The sequence below is a fragment of the Pholis gunnellus genome, assembly GCF_910591455.1.
Source record: "Pholis gunnellus genome assembly, chromosome: 2".
NCBI classification, from domain to species: Eukaryota; Metazoa; Chordata; class Actinopteri; order Perciformes; family Pholidae; genus Pholis; species Pholis gunnellus.
The window spans coordinates 7,987,906-8,003,418 of NC_136536.1; the positions used below are offsets into that span (position 1 = coordinate 7,987,906).

The window sequence follows — 15,513 nt, forward strand, 5'->3', positions numbered from 1 at the left end:
CGCAGTAAAAGGTTTAGAGAGCTTTCCGAGCTCAGAGTGGTTTATAACAATCTGTTTCCATAGCTTTGAGAAAGATTTTCAGGATGATCTTTTTCTTTTGTTACTTAATGTTTACAGCTATTGGGAGCAAGTTTTTTAACAGTATCAGAATCTACTGCCAGGAGCTGAAAAAGGTATAACAACACTCTTAATCGTATGATGTGGGTTCCTTTTTGTCCCTAAAGAAACTTTCTTACCCGTGCATCTGTGCAAAACCATGTCCATTGCCTTTTTACAGAAGATGAAATGTTAACTAAATGATGTCTCCTTGTGGCACAAGAAAAGCTCTACTTCGTAATTAGTGCCATTTCAATTGAATGCCCAATCACTGCAGGGGATGGTGTGTTGAATTACAGGCTACTGATGATGAAGCCAGTGATGGAAAGTAACTAGGTCAGGGGTCGGCAACCCACGGCTCCGGAGCCGCATGCGGCTCTTCGGCCCCTCTGTTGCGGCTCCCTGAGTCCTCTGTCCACATGGCGTTTAAGCATCGTTTCCGAGATGATCTCCGTCCAGACTTAAACGCCTGAAAGGACGCCGGTCCTACTGGTTTTCAAACCTACTGGTTTCCGTGCGTGTGATGGGTTCGCGTTAACAGCAGCAGCTGTTTTCTGCCTCTGTTGCCAGATTCGTCACACATTCACAAACATATTGCTGGAGATCTAAAAGCCACATCTCATATGTTTTATTGCGGGGATTACGATTGTATAAGTGAGCACTATATCACAGCCACGTATGAAGAAATACATTGAAGAACATATATTTATGGAAAGATCGCATCAACCTGGATTCGAACTCTGTCGAGCAAAATAGTAAGATATTCAAAAACGGCCGCACTACGCGATCCGCCACTTGCATCTTACATCGCTGTCTTGCGCCTTTCCGTGTAGGTGGCTAATCATGATTTGCAGACCCCCGCCCTCTGTAAACTATCAATGGATAAATCCAAAAACAGAAAAGTCACGGAGGAAAATAGAGAGTTTAATTCTGCGTGGATGTATTAATTAGCTTTCACTGCGAACGATGCTGGCTTACCTGTATGCTTGATATGTGGCGAGAAATTTGCAAACAACAAAAAATGTAATGTCGAGAGCCGCTTCCAGAACAAACACACAGCATTTACTGAAAGGTATCACGATGGAGATGAGCGAAAAAGAGCGATTCCTCAACTGCTGCAGCAAACTCGCCTCCTGATATTGTTATAACACGTAAAATAGCAATAAAATGTCAACAAGTGTCTTTATTCTTGTTCTATAATTTCATAAATACAACAAACTATAGTTTTTGTATATATAATATAACTATATATAAAACTTTATAAACTGTGATATCAAATAGCTTTTGCGGCTCCAGACAAATTTTATTTGGTGGAAAATAGGGCAAAATGGCTCTTTGGATAGTAAAGGTTGCCGACTCCTGAACTAGGTACATGTACTCAAGTAATGTACAAACAACTATATGTAAAGCGATCGAGGTGTGAGGAAAGGACTCAGCCCCCAATGGAAAATGAAACAAGACAGAATATGTCTGTCTTTATAGAACATTATCCTAGAGTATATAGTCCAAATGTAAAGAAAATTCCAGGGATATCAGGTGATTGAATTCAGATTCAGATGATGCTTCATTTCTTTAGTCTTGCTGGAGTAAAACATATAATTAAAAAAACCCATTATCAGCTACAGGCTGAAAAGCACACAATCTATCAGTAGGTCTCAATGAGGAACAAGTTTAGTTTGGAATCATTAATGTTGACAACAAAAAAAATCTACTTAGCAAACAACACACCAATTGTATTGTAGTGCAAGTTACCAACATAAAATACACAATGTACTCATAAGTTCATGGGATGTTACCTGAAGCATGAGGGGAACCTGGGAGGGATGAGGAATGGTGGGGAAAGTCTGCAATAGTCCAAGAAGGAAGCTGTAGCAGGTGGGAAACATCTCCTAGTTCCTCTGTTCTTTCCATAATTGCAGGGTTTATGGTTACAGCCATGGCCTCAGTGGTTGACATAACGTGGGAAGGTGGAATTGATTTTTAAGTTGGTGGCTGTGTGCAAGGCAGTGTGTTTCAGTGTGGATGTAATGGTGTATGATGTAAAAGAAAGGGAGGGGTGCACTGGTAAAAAAAAAAAAGAAAAAAGGATGGAGAGCAAGAGAGAGAGGGAGGGACGAATCGAGCGACTCTGGAGAAGGAATATGCATTCATTTGTGTTTCTTGGGTGATTGTACCTGAGTGCTGCCATGCCAGAGTGAGAGCTGCCGTCTACAAATGATGGTAAGCTGCCCATTCTTTTCTCTTAAAAACATTTGCTACATATCAGTTCACAGTTTATTTTCTTGACCTGAATCAACTGTGAATGAAAGAAATTTACTTTTGCTTTTCGGGATATAAAGGGGAATGTTATGTATTTTTATCTTTTTGCTGAGGGCAGTCTGGCTAATAGTTAAACATTATGGCTTTTGGTCATTAAAGTGCACTTTATCCTTCAGACAACCAGGGCTTAACTTTATCTTCACAGTCCACTAGCAAAGGACTAATCAGTTGTGAGAAACACAGAAAACATCTTTCTGGATGTTTGTGATTAAATGTCATCTCCCCCCTTCACTTTAGTCAGCGTCACAACAGGAAGTTAATTATGATGTTGACATAGATTCAAGTTCAACCTTTTACTTATCTCTTTATTCTAAACTAGAGAGTGGCTGGAATATTCATAATGGTGTTATTGTTGCAATAAGGTGGAAAATGGCGTATTACTGTTATTTCATTAAAGGGACAGTGTGTGGCCTTCAGATAACGTAAAAACGAGAAAGGTTCTCGCTGGAGTCAATGTTTGGTCTGTCTGTTCTGGGAAGAGAATCCGCACCCTCTGTGGATATGAAGGGCTCATTCTAAGCTAGTTTCAGGTGATTATACACACAACATAGTTATGAATGTTATATTACACATCCCTCGAAATACTAAACACTGTCCCTTAAATATATATAAAACCTGCAATAGCTGATTTCACACAAAAAATGTTCTTTTGAGTTGATTTAATATGTTTGGTAGCAAAGAGTTGCATATTTAAATATCCAGCAGTTACGGAGCAATTGTCGTAATTGTGTCCACCTGATGAATCCATCCTTGAGTCCATTTTTCACTCTCTTTTAGCTCTGTTTTGGTCTCTACCGACTCCTGAGGGAAATATCTGGGCCTTTAGCAGCTACATGCTCCACTATTTCCCCAGCTAGTCTCTAACTGTGTCTTTCCGTTGTCTGGTGCTGAGCAGGTAGTGAGTAAAGTGAGTTTTTTGGTTCTTCTTTACTGAACAGCTGGCAGCTAAATCTGAAAATGTATTGTGAGAACCTTGAGAATGAATAAAAACAGTAAAGTTGCAGCCGGACACAAAACTCACTATAAAGCTCCGTAAAGTGGAGAGGAGCTGCAGATTCAGGTGATAATTCTCTGTAGGTTTATCAGTGCGAGCGACCCCTTTCACTTTGTCACATTTTCCCATTAGATTGTTACAGTAAAAATATTGATTATAGCTGCTTTACGGTTTGTATTAGATCGGAGGGAAGGTGTTGCAGTTTTCGTGCCCCTATAAGTCAAGCGTAGCGGTGAAATACAATACGAAGCGGAGCGCCGTGCTTTAAAAACGTTTTTAGCCCGATCATTTTATACAGTCCCCATTGTTTCTCTCTGTTTCTGCCTTCAGGATTCTTGTTCTGTCCCTCTGGAGAACAACTGAATTGTGGACGTTGGACTTGAACACAATGGAGAACAACACAACCATCTTTGAAGATGTCACTCAGGTTGTTAATCTGACAGAAATACCTCTGAACCCTGTTGAAGTGCAGGTCATAACAATATTTTTGACAATGCTCATCTGTATAATTGGGATTGCCGGGAACATCATGGTGGTGCTGGTTGTGCTGCGCACTAAACACATGGTGACCCCGACTAACTGCTACCTCGTCAGTCTGGCTGTCGCAGACCTCATTGTGCTCTTGGCTGCAGGGCTGCCTAATATCTCGGATGTTGTAGCCTTCTGGATATACGGGTACACAGGATGCTTGTGCATTACTTATCTTCAGTACCTGGGCATCAACGTGTCGTCCTGCTCCATCACAGCCTTCACCATCGAGCGATACATCGCTATTTGTCACTCCATGAAGGCACAATTCATATGCACCGTTTCCCGGGCCAAGAGGATCATAGCTGCGGTCTGGGTCTTCACCTCACTCTACTGCATTATGTGGTTCTTCTTAGTGGACACAGATGAAACCGTCTACACCAACGGAGTGGTCGTCACATGTGGCTACCGCGTCTCCAGGAACTTCTACATGCCGATCTATTTCCTGGACTTCACTTTGTTCTATGTGATCCCCCTCGTTGTGGCCACTGTGCTTTACGGTCTCATCGCCAGGATTTTGTTCATGAGCCCTCTGCCTTCGCACCTGAACGACGGAGGAGGGTCGGTTCACCAGGGTCACTCCCGCAGCACTAACAAGGCAAACAGAGGTGCGGTCTCTGCAAGGAAACAGGTACAGTAAATGCTAATACACAGTTTAGACAATAATCTATCTTCATGAGTAAATATTAAAGTCTTATGAACATATTCTGTTTAAGTGTCTTTTTAGCTACTAAAATACAGTGTTGGTCAGGAATCTCAAAATCTTAATTGTTCCTTCAAATGTATGACTTTTTATTATGGTTTCATCGAAATAACAATTGGATGGTTTGTACAGATGTTCATGGTTCTCAGAAGATGAATCCTACTTTGGTGACCTCCTGTTTGTCCTCCAGCACCACCGGGAGGTTGACATTTGAGGTTTTGAGCGAAATGTCTCTACAACTATTAGATTGATTGCAATTTGGTTCATGACCAGGATGAACTGTAATAACTTGGTGATCCTCTGACTTTCTTATCTAGCACCATCATCAGATCCAATACTTTGGTTTATGACCAATAACTTGCAAAACTAATCATATTTCCATCCTTGAATTATCAAGCAAACATTATACCTCCTAAACATCATGCATCTTAATTCTCTATGAGAGCTGCCTTTTTTACCCCACCCTCCACTGTTGTTCGAAAAACAGCTATCAAAACTTTTTCCTTCCGAATAACCTGGCCCATAGCATTGTTGGCATACCGATGTTAGCATTTAGTGCAGCTGTCTGTGGGTACAACCTAACAGAGCCACTAGCATTGTAAACTCTTGTTATTAGAACATCTTCTCAAACACTGACATGATACCAGCGTGCTTGTTAAAATAATTACTCCTCCTCATTACTGCCACATAATTACATCTCTATTGTTCTTTGTTTCCTCGCTCCTCTGTCTCCTTCTCTGCACCAACAGATAACAAAGATGCTGGCTGTGGTGGTCGTCCTCTTCGCCGTGCTCTGGATGCCTTATCGAACCCTGGTGGTGGTCAACTCCTTTATCGACCCGCCTTACCACAACACCTGGTTCCTGCTCTTCTGTCGCATGTGCATCTACACCAACAGTGCCATCAACCCCATCATTTACAACCTCATGTCTCAGAAGTTTCGTGTCGCGTTCAAAAAGCTCTGCAAGTGCAGCTGGCGACACAAGGGGAAGGCGACAGAGTACAATGTGCCGATGTATTACAGCGTGATAAAGGATTCATCCCATGAGAGCAATGAGCAGGTCACAGAGCAGGAGGAGGTGAGCGGCCAAACCAAAAGGAGGGGCATCGAAACGGATGATGACGCGAGCACTTTCAGCATTTCTTAATGAGTTTCTATTTATTGTTTAAGATTGCTGTTATTTCCATCTGTTAGAAAAAATATTTACTGCCTCTGAGATCTGTATATATTCGTCTACTTTGTGGTGTAGTAGTTGTGGTACTTTTGCATCAGTATTGTAACTGTGTTGAACACAGTATGTGAAAGCAGGCTTTAGTGTACTTCACGCTGCCTAGTGCCACATAATGTACATCATAATATCTGTTGCAGTTACACAAAAATGTGTGGTTCTTTCAAATTTTTGGAAATACTGTACTTACCATTTTAGTGAACATAAAAAATGTGACAGGTAAAACTGATGCTGTGGATGCATATTTTGAATTTTGCCTCGAAACAATATCCAGACTTTTGAGTAGTACCGGTACTTATGTGCAACACTAACCTAATCAAAGAATCAGCATGTGTCTCTTGATAACAAGTGCACTTGTGCTTTTCATGGTTACACTCTCAGGCTGGATTGTCCTCAAATATACCACAATCTTCAACAGCACTGATGAACAGTCTAGATTTTCCCCTTTTATTAATACTTATTTATTCATTCATCTAATAACTGTTCGATGGATTGTGATGACATTTTGAACTGATATTCATGATTCACAGATGATAAATCGTACTGACTTTGGTGACCCTGGTAATGTGATTTTTCCTCCACCACGAGGTTAATTTTTGTGGTTTGGAGTCAATGTCTTCTCTACTCTGGACTACACACACACACCAACCTCAGATGTTCTTTGTGTTAAGCACCAACTACTAAATGGTAGGATGCTAACATGCTAAACTAAGACAGTGAACATTGTACACTTTATGCCTGCTAAACATCGGCATGTTAGCATTGTCATTGTGAGCACCTTAGCTTCCTAACGTTAGCATTTAACTCAAAGTATCGCTGTTCCTAAGTACAGCTTCACAGAGTAGCTAGCGGCTTGCAACTTTAAGTCTTATTTATTCATTCATGATCATAAATCAACAGAATAGCTATCCAGCCGCTATAGACAGCTGTAGGCTGACATGGTTTTTAAGCGAGGCTAAGTAGCTAAAGCCTTTACGCAGCGCTCCATCTACACAGGTGTTACCTGATTAGACCTCCTTTCATACCTGTGTGATGTCTACAGACTGAGCTTGATTGGCATGTCCTTTACTCATGTTAGCTTTGTTCAAGGATTCAAGATTCAAAGATGATTTATAGAAATGCAATTGCAACAGAAAACCTTGAACCAAAACAAAAACACAAAAACAATTGTGCCTTCCTGTTGTCCATTTCTGTAAATTTGCATCAGAAGGAGTAAAGTAAGTGCTGGAGCATTTACACTGTTATCTTTCTTTTAATCATTATCATTATTTGGGTATTTAATTCTGACTGTGGAGGGATGTAGAGGACCCTTTATAAATCAAGTTTGGTGACATTGTGAAATTCCCAGAACAGCCCCCCTAATTTCATTAAAGGTCTAATTAGCCAGAGTAATTCAAAACACCTGTGTGGATGTGCAGGTCCTTTAGTATTTAGTCTGTTGAGTCTCAGTTAGTTGCAATAATGTTTTTCTGCATATACCAACTAAACTTCTCTTCTAATCCTTGAAAATATCACTGGATCTTCTTAGACTACAATCCAAAACCCCCTGAAATAACGACAATCCCTCAGCCCATCCACTGAGATTATTCCAAAGGAACTTTGTGTGAAAGGTTTGTATCATTAGATTTACATTCTGACAAACTGGGAGGAGGTAATACCCATGAAAGCTCCCATAGCTCCTATCGGGCCAAGCCAAAGGATGAAAAAAAAGTTGTCTTGAAATCGTCTTTTTGACATGCAACACATCTGACAGCAAGTGCATTATGGGAAAATATTTTGACGTTAATTGTTGCTAACAAGTTGGCTGTGTCTGTCGTCTTATTGCTGTTGTTTTCATCATCGCTGCATGCCTGTGCATCTCAACACAGCCAACTCTTCACCATCTGTTCAATATATATTATCTATTCTGTATATTGTACATGTTTGATCTTGTGTTTATTTAAAAAGCTTTGTAGTTTTACGTGGATTAACAAATAATTTTAAAAACCTTAAAAAATGTATACATTATTTTTATTCATGAGCGTTTTGTGTGTCGAATTAAAATAAATATAAACGTTGTTCATCTAGTATTTCCTTTAGAGAATGGAGATTTACATAAACTGAATTGCACTGTAGCTCTAGCACATGTTGTCATTCAGCATGAGTACAGCCCTGAATAGAGGATAACAGATGGATCATTTCAAGGACGCACTTCTAATTCTTTTGTTTTTGATTTGCATTAATTTGCCTGTATCTTATCGTTTGTTTGAACATATCACACCTTTGTTTACTTTTCCCAGTTTCCTGTTGCAGCTCTAAACTATAAAAAGCATAAACCGTAGCGTGTAAATAACATACAAATAACAATTATTGGCAAAACACATGTATAAGAAAGAAAGATGGTTTTGTTTGAACTAAATGCAGCTTCACAGCAGGTTGGGTACTTATAGGGTGTTCCTGTCAATAATCAACCCTGTAGGAGTTTTCTAATGAGGTAGCCACGTTCTCTTGTCACATCCAGAGCAAAGCATTTAAGTCCCTCTGGACATTGTGCAGTCTGAATGGTGCTGATTAATTCTATATAAGGAGTTTTTTGTGATGAAAGAGATGCCACAAAAGCAGAAATACAAAGACCTACAGCAAAAATGCTGCTAGTGGCTCCAGCAGCCATTTATATTTGTTTCTTTTCAGCTAGATGTGACAACATGTATCAATAATGTATTTCTTATTTTTAGGGGGTTCTTGTTGTGTTTGATTTTATGTCAGATATAAGAATACCCATTGCCTCGACTGAAGGACTGATTGCGCATGCGGATTATTATTCTTTACTTTGTCAGTCCTTCATTTTGTACAAGATTCCATCAGAAAACTTTCTTCAACTCTTGGAAATTAAACTTTTTCAGACAGTTGAAGTCTCAACACCTTCCTTTGCCTGGTGCGTCAAATTTGAATGAAGCCGAAACTTAAAAGTCTAGACAGACACTAAATATGTGATAATGCAAACCACTTTCTGTGGAGACACAGCAGAGAAACTACTTTGACTATTAATGGCATGCCAGCTCATTTAGTCGTCTTGTTTGACAGCATGCGCTGCTTAGTAATTCTGAACAGGGACTTGTCAGACCGCAAATTTATTCAGTCTTCTGCAGTAAATATCCAGCAAGATGACGTCTAGCAGTGTTCCCCTTTATATGACAATGAAATGATTCAATAATTCACAAACAGTTCAGAGTGATAATCATGGACTTTTTATGCTTATATTCCCCAAAGCTTGCATTAACAATAGTATAAGTATTTTTCGGTATAATAAGGATTCTTAATTCCTCTCCTTTTCACTCATACAATAGACATTGTGCCCACTCACTTCACCACATTATTGACCTCGTTAATGTCACTGAAAGAAACACAGAAACCCCAACAGTTATTTCTGACCAAAACAGTGAATTTCTTTAGAGGAATAGAAGGAATATTTGATTTATTCTCGAAAGTTAGACGAGTAGATCGATACCACTCTGTTTATTTGTCTGTGAAATATGAAGCTACATCCAGCAGCTGGTTAGCTTATAGCTTTGCAAGAGGACTGGAAAACCTGCTGTCCAAAGGTAACTTATCAAAATCGTCCTATCAGCACTGTTAAATTAAGATATAGTCAATATTGGTATATATTAATTCTGAAAGTGGGCCAGCCTGCCACCTAATGAGTACTTTTACTTATTTTATCGTGTGGTTTTGTTACTTTTACTTTTTAAATCAAACACACTTGTGAGGAAATTGTTCCAACAACCTTTTTTAATCTTTGGCTACATCTTTGTCTTTGATAACTTATTCTAAACTATCTTCAAACGCAATCTGAGGAAATAAAAAGATAATTTAGATATCTGTGTTTGAGAAATTAACTAAATACTGTTGAAAGTGTATCACAGATTAACTCCATAAAGCAGCTATATCACACTGAGCTGTATTTAAAGATCTTGAATAAATCATATGATGAGTAACAGATAGTACAATATATAGTTTGATATTCGTTTTGATAATAAAGAACAAAAGGCGCTGTTGGTCTGTGAGAATGAATAATTTATTCACTGCAAGAGTTCTTGTCTAAAATTAGCACAAATAATCAAAGGGCAGCCAGAGTGTTTGAGTTGTTTCAGGAAAACCATTACGCTGTGTTAAGAGACTTTATTATTTCTTGTCCATTAATCCTCTCATGTTTGAATGAATCTCTACATAATGCAGAGAGCAGACTGTGTTAAGAGACAAAGCCGGGAGGCAAGAGGTGTTTTTTTTAGAACATCTAATATCTTTCCAGTACTCACAATGCAAAAGTTAACATAAAAGTAAGTGTTAATCTGTTGAATATGCCTAATTTACACAATCCTTGTGAATAGTGAATAGTGAATACTGAGTGAAAAGGGTGAAAAGCTGCAGTGAGCCTGGCCTCATGAAACATTGTGGGTTTTTAGGTTGCATTTTTCCTTGTAAAGAGCTCCAGGAGACTTAACAAAACATGTTAAAAGCATTTGACAATTAATGACATTTTATTCATAAAATACATAACTGGAAAAAATTACAATAAAGACATGACAACTGCTTTGGATTCAAAAGCTGCGACTATAGCTAAATGTTTACAAGTATATACTGCAGCATAATATCTTGTCAGTTATTGGTCGGTAGTGACATGATATATTTACAGTGTGGTTCTCACCCTTTCTGAGATCCCAAGATAAATCTGAGACAAAATATGTTTCTGCTTCTGTATATGATGAGCAATCGCAAGTAAGCCGCAGTCGTTATGGACCACTTGTTAAATTATTGTATACACTTTTAGCCTTTGCTGTCATTTTTACAGTTAAATACAACAACATGCCTAATAAACCAACCATAAAACATATTTACAGTTAGTTATTGTAATTTGCATAGCATTGTTGTGCAGGCATTATATGTCATTTAAGTACTTATTGACTTATTGCTAATATTGCCGAACATTAGCAGTCAAAAGTTGTTGGTCATACCAGACCAAGTAGAGCTGTGGCAACAAAACCATTGAATATGCTGAGCTGATCAGTTTCCTTTGTGAATTTCATTTTTCATTTTGAGGGAAAAGGGGTTACTTCATTATTTATTTTTTTATGTCACTTTTAACCTACAAGCATTATTTAAAGGCCCTGCACCCACACAGGTGTTGTCACTAACTCTGGCTGAGGTTGAAGTTGGACACAAGTGACACAAATATTCATTTTTATTTTATTAGTGTATTTGAAAAGACGTGTAAAATACTCACAGTTATCCTAGACTGTTCATTTTCAGCTGCGGTTCCTGGCCAGATGTTAAAAAGGCACCCTGAAAACATCTCTTATAGTCTATGATTAATGCAGACAACATAGTAAATATGCAAAAGAAATAGTACGGCACACATCCACCATATACTATATACCTATACTGAACAAAAAACACATGCAGAGAATGGAAGGACAAAGATGGACAACAAGATGGCAACCAAAATACAACTCCAAATATCCAATATTATAAGTCACACCAGAAGTGAATTGCAGTGATGTCCGTTTCTTCAAATGTCAATGATACAATCTCCTCTTATTGTACCTCTGATCGTCTGACTGGTTGTGCTCTGCATAAGTAATGTCGTTGAATAGGTCAATTCTGAAAAGACAAAGATGTTATCAAGTTTTCACAGCTCAATAATTGATGTTAAGTTAAGATTTGACAGCTGTGAAAGCTGTATATTTTTGACATGTCAAACCTGAAATATAAAGCATAAATACAAATTAATATTACTGGGACACATGGATAGAACAAAGCCATTAATGTTATTAGTAAATGTGCTTTCTTCTTCTTCTGCTGATAAAAATGGCCTATTAAAAGAAGAATATAAGAATAAAAGAATACTATATTGAGACTATTGTCTCATTCCATTACATGTATGTTAATAGCTATTGTTTTATATTATAAGCAAGAAAAACATCACATCACACAAATATGTATTCTCTTTCTTGCACACTGTTTCTACAAAAAATAATGATGCTTTCATTTCTAACACATGTCAGTCAGGGTTCAAATGAATAAGCGTCTCTCTCTGTTATTATACTGAATCTCTGTGCAGGAGGAAGGTGTTGAATTCCTGGTGGCCTCTGGTGGCTCAATTCTCACACTGCATGCAGTGCTTGGTGGCGATGGTTTAAATGTTAGAACTGGATGCCTGCTATCAAGTATCTATGTCCAGTAGGTTTGGGATATGAACTTCAGTCTGTCGGGAAAATGTCATCCTACTGCCAGAATCCAGAGACCTGAAATAACAAGTAAATCATTTAGGCCCATGACAACATTTAAACAAAAAGTATCAAAACACACAGAAGGAAATATTGTGTTTCGCACTTTATTCGCAGTTTAAAAATGTTGTTGAAGTACAGGAAAAGGCTGAGAAGCATGGGAGTATACTTGAGTTATTGTACTGAGTTACATTCCACTACTGCAACACCATAAACTACTCAGACCATGCAAACTTGGCATGATGTGTGATCATATCTGGAGCAGGATGAGTTTCATTGATTACAGATCAAACTTCTCTGCTGAAAGAGGACAGCTGTGATATTTCTTTGTTCAGATGTCTATTTTAAACACTCAATCAGGAGTGAGATGCACTTGGAAATATATTTATATTTAAGACAGATAAACTAAACTCGTATTCATACAGACAGTCTCCTGCTATAGTCTGCAGGTAAAAAGCTTTTGAGCAGAGCCATACATGTGTTCTCAGCAGAGGATGATGGGGGGGATGGGCGGGGGATTAATAATATCAGCAGAGATCTTATAACTGCAGGGACACTGAGCTGCAATGAGGTTGACAAAGCCGGTGAAATGGAGCTGTCTAGAATAATTATATTCCTCTTGTGAGAAGCATAACCAGCTTGTAGTCCTTTCATCAGACATATATATATATTTCTATTGTCTGCTTCAGGAGATCAAAGGAGAGTTGTGCTTTTTAAAAGATGAGACATCCGTAAAAGCTGCAAAGTATTTTGTGAGAAATGGTTGGAGGAGTTATTTGATTTATTTTTAGCCACGCTAGCGGCTCTAGGGATGAATGTTGGTCTTTCAATCCTCCACTTTGGTCCAGACTGAAATAATTCAACAAACTTTGTAAACTTTGTACACATATGTATGGCCCCCCAAGCGATAAATCGAGTTTGAGTGAAACTTCTCAACAACTTTTGGATGTTTGATGAAATCTGGTTCACACGTTCATGTTCCACAGGATTAACATTCCCTGAACTTTCCATTTAGCACCATTATCAGGTTGAAATTTTAATTTGATCAAAACTTTATGAAGACAAACCTGTAAAGCTGATGACGTTCCCATCAACCTCAGCTGTATATGTGTTTATTGCTAATTAGCAAATGTTAGCTTGGTAACACGCTAACATAAGACTCTTTGTATTTCATATTCTTTTCTGCAGCAAAGGGATTCTTATTTTATTGTGTTGTTTATCTATTGAGCTGAAATGAATTTTAATGGAAGCAATGTGTCACTTTCCTCATCGAAAATTATTGATGTAGCAAAGCATTTAACCGCCCCCCCCCCCCTATCGAAAATATGCATCTACAGCACAGTATTGATGCTCCCTGGACTATGAAAACATACGGTTGATCGATTCTTGTGTGGGACTCTTTATGACATTTTTGATTGCAGAGCAGAACTTATTGATCACGACTGACTGTTTCACGTCTGTACATAAAATGTGTTTTTGAACTGAATGGCTTAAGAACCATTAAAGCGAGGTTTTATTGCTCCCAGCAGCGAGAATACATGGAGGAAAATAAAATAAATTGGAATAAGTCGGATGACTTAGATGTCTCTCCCCAAATTTCTGTCATCTACCAGCGTGTGCTGAGAAGACACAGTGTCTTATGTTCTGCAGGAAATAAAGAAATATATAAATCTATTATCTGCCTATTTATAACATAGAGTCGAACCTATCAAATGAAGAACTGAATTTTCATTTAGTGTTAGGTGTTGTTGCCTCAGACTTGTAGCCTTTTTTTTCCATGACTAGTTTGTTTAAAATGCATCTATATATATATATATACACATATGAAGCATTCCCAAATGTTTTAATAGAATATATAGTGCAGGTGTTTAACAGTGAGTGTAGTTCTTTACAATACACATAGACACACTACATAGTTAAATACACAGCTTTTACACAGTGACGGTGACACTATCAGTTAGAGATATGGAGAATCAGGCTTCTACGTAACACAGAGGAAGTATGCATGAGCACTGCTGCAAGATTATCAATCTATTGGTCGCATAAAAGATTATTCAAGGAGCACTTTCATATTCTTCTGCATTGCCTTACGCAGCAGTGACATATACGATATACATACAATCTTAAATGCAATTAGATATAATTGTAGAAAGATATGCAGAACATATACCTCCCTTTTCTTACCATCTCGGCCTGTTTTAATTAATAAAGTTCTTATAAAGGTTTATTTTATAAATCACACAGTCTGCGTTTTCTGCACACTCTATATTATTGATGAATCTTAATGTAACATCTCAGACCGTAATATTGACTGAAAGCCAAACAAGTAAAATTTCAAAGTACACTGATAACCACTAATCAATATCACAATGTTTGCCGTGATGAAAGCGTTGCACATCTACTGAAGCATTCATTCACATGTGTTTTATAATGACCCACGTTTTTATGATTTACATCCACATTTATGAATAAAAAGAGTATACCCCACTTGGTAGGATGAGAGTTAATGTTCCAGTTAAAACTAATGTTAAAAGCAATGACATAATGTCTCAATGGTTCCTGTAAACTGTAGATTGAATGTATATCATTCGTAAAATCTTTCATCCAAAATAAATGAACACAGTCAAAGAGCAAAGCTCATGCGGACTGCTTTTACGACACCCTCATGAATGGGCTGAAATATTCTGGAAGTGAACAAACTCCAAGGAGGTTTGCACAAACACATACAAAGGCTCATCCAGTCCATGTATGAGGCACATATACAGCTGCACACATCTTCTCCACCACTTTAGTATACAGCACAGGATGAAAGCTCAGCCCGTCTCATAGCAACCTCTCTTATTGAAGGCGGTCTCTGACGCTGATAACCCTGTGGTTCTATAGGACTGTACATTAAAGGTTTAGCAGGGTGGGAGAAAAATCAATACATCAGCAAATGATATTGCCTCAAGTCTATATTTTCCCATCGTACTGTATGTGGTATTGAGATGAGGAGACTCCCTTTAGGATTCAAGCCTTGATGATTGGATTTGTGATGAAGAGCATTAGCTCAAGAGTCATATATATACACAGCACGGTGAGGCTTTATGATGCTTACCATGAATATATTCAGAGTATTACATGGAGGAAATGCTATTCCAATACTTGAATAAACTCACCAAGTGTCACATTCCACTAAGTGTGCAGTGTGTTCATACTGAAAATGAGATTAAAAAACATTCACACTAAAGTGAGTGAGGTGCTGATGAGCAGTTGTGTCCCACAATTCAAGCTGCAATAAAAATGTAGCTCTTGATGGCTGGAAACAAAAGTTTACTTATTCACTACACTCTATAGTGTACATTATGAGCTGTACATTAAGATTTCGTATACTCATAAATC

General features: G+C 38.1%; 1 protein-coding gene across 1 annotated transcript; it reads left to right on the forward strand.

Moving 5' to 3' along the window:
- Window positions 1-3,797: 3,797 nt before the first annotated feature.
- Window positions 3,798-5,788, forward strand: LOC306708101 (thyrotropin-releasing hormone receptor; the record flags this gene model as incomplete). Its single annotated transcript, XM_079175812.1, has 2 exons — window positions 3,798-4,568; window positions 5,390-5,788. The coding sequence occupies 2 exons, from the start codon at window positions 3,798-3,800 to the stop codon at window positions 5,786-5,788; spliced, it is 1,170 nt and encodes a 389-aa protein (XP_079031938.1).
- Between the last annotated feature and the right edge of the window lie 9,725 nt (window positions 5,789-15,513).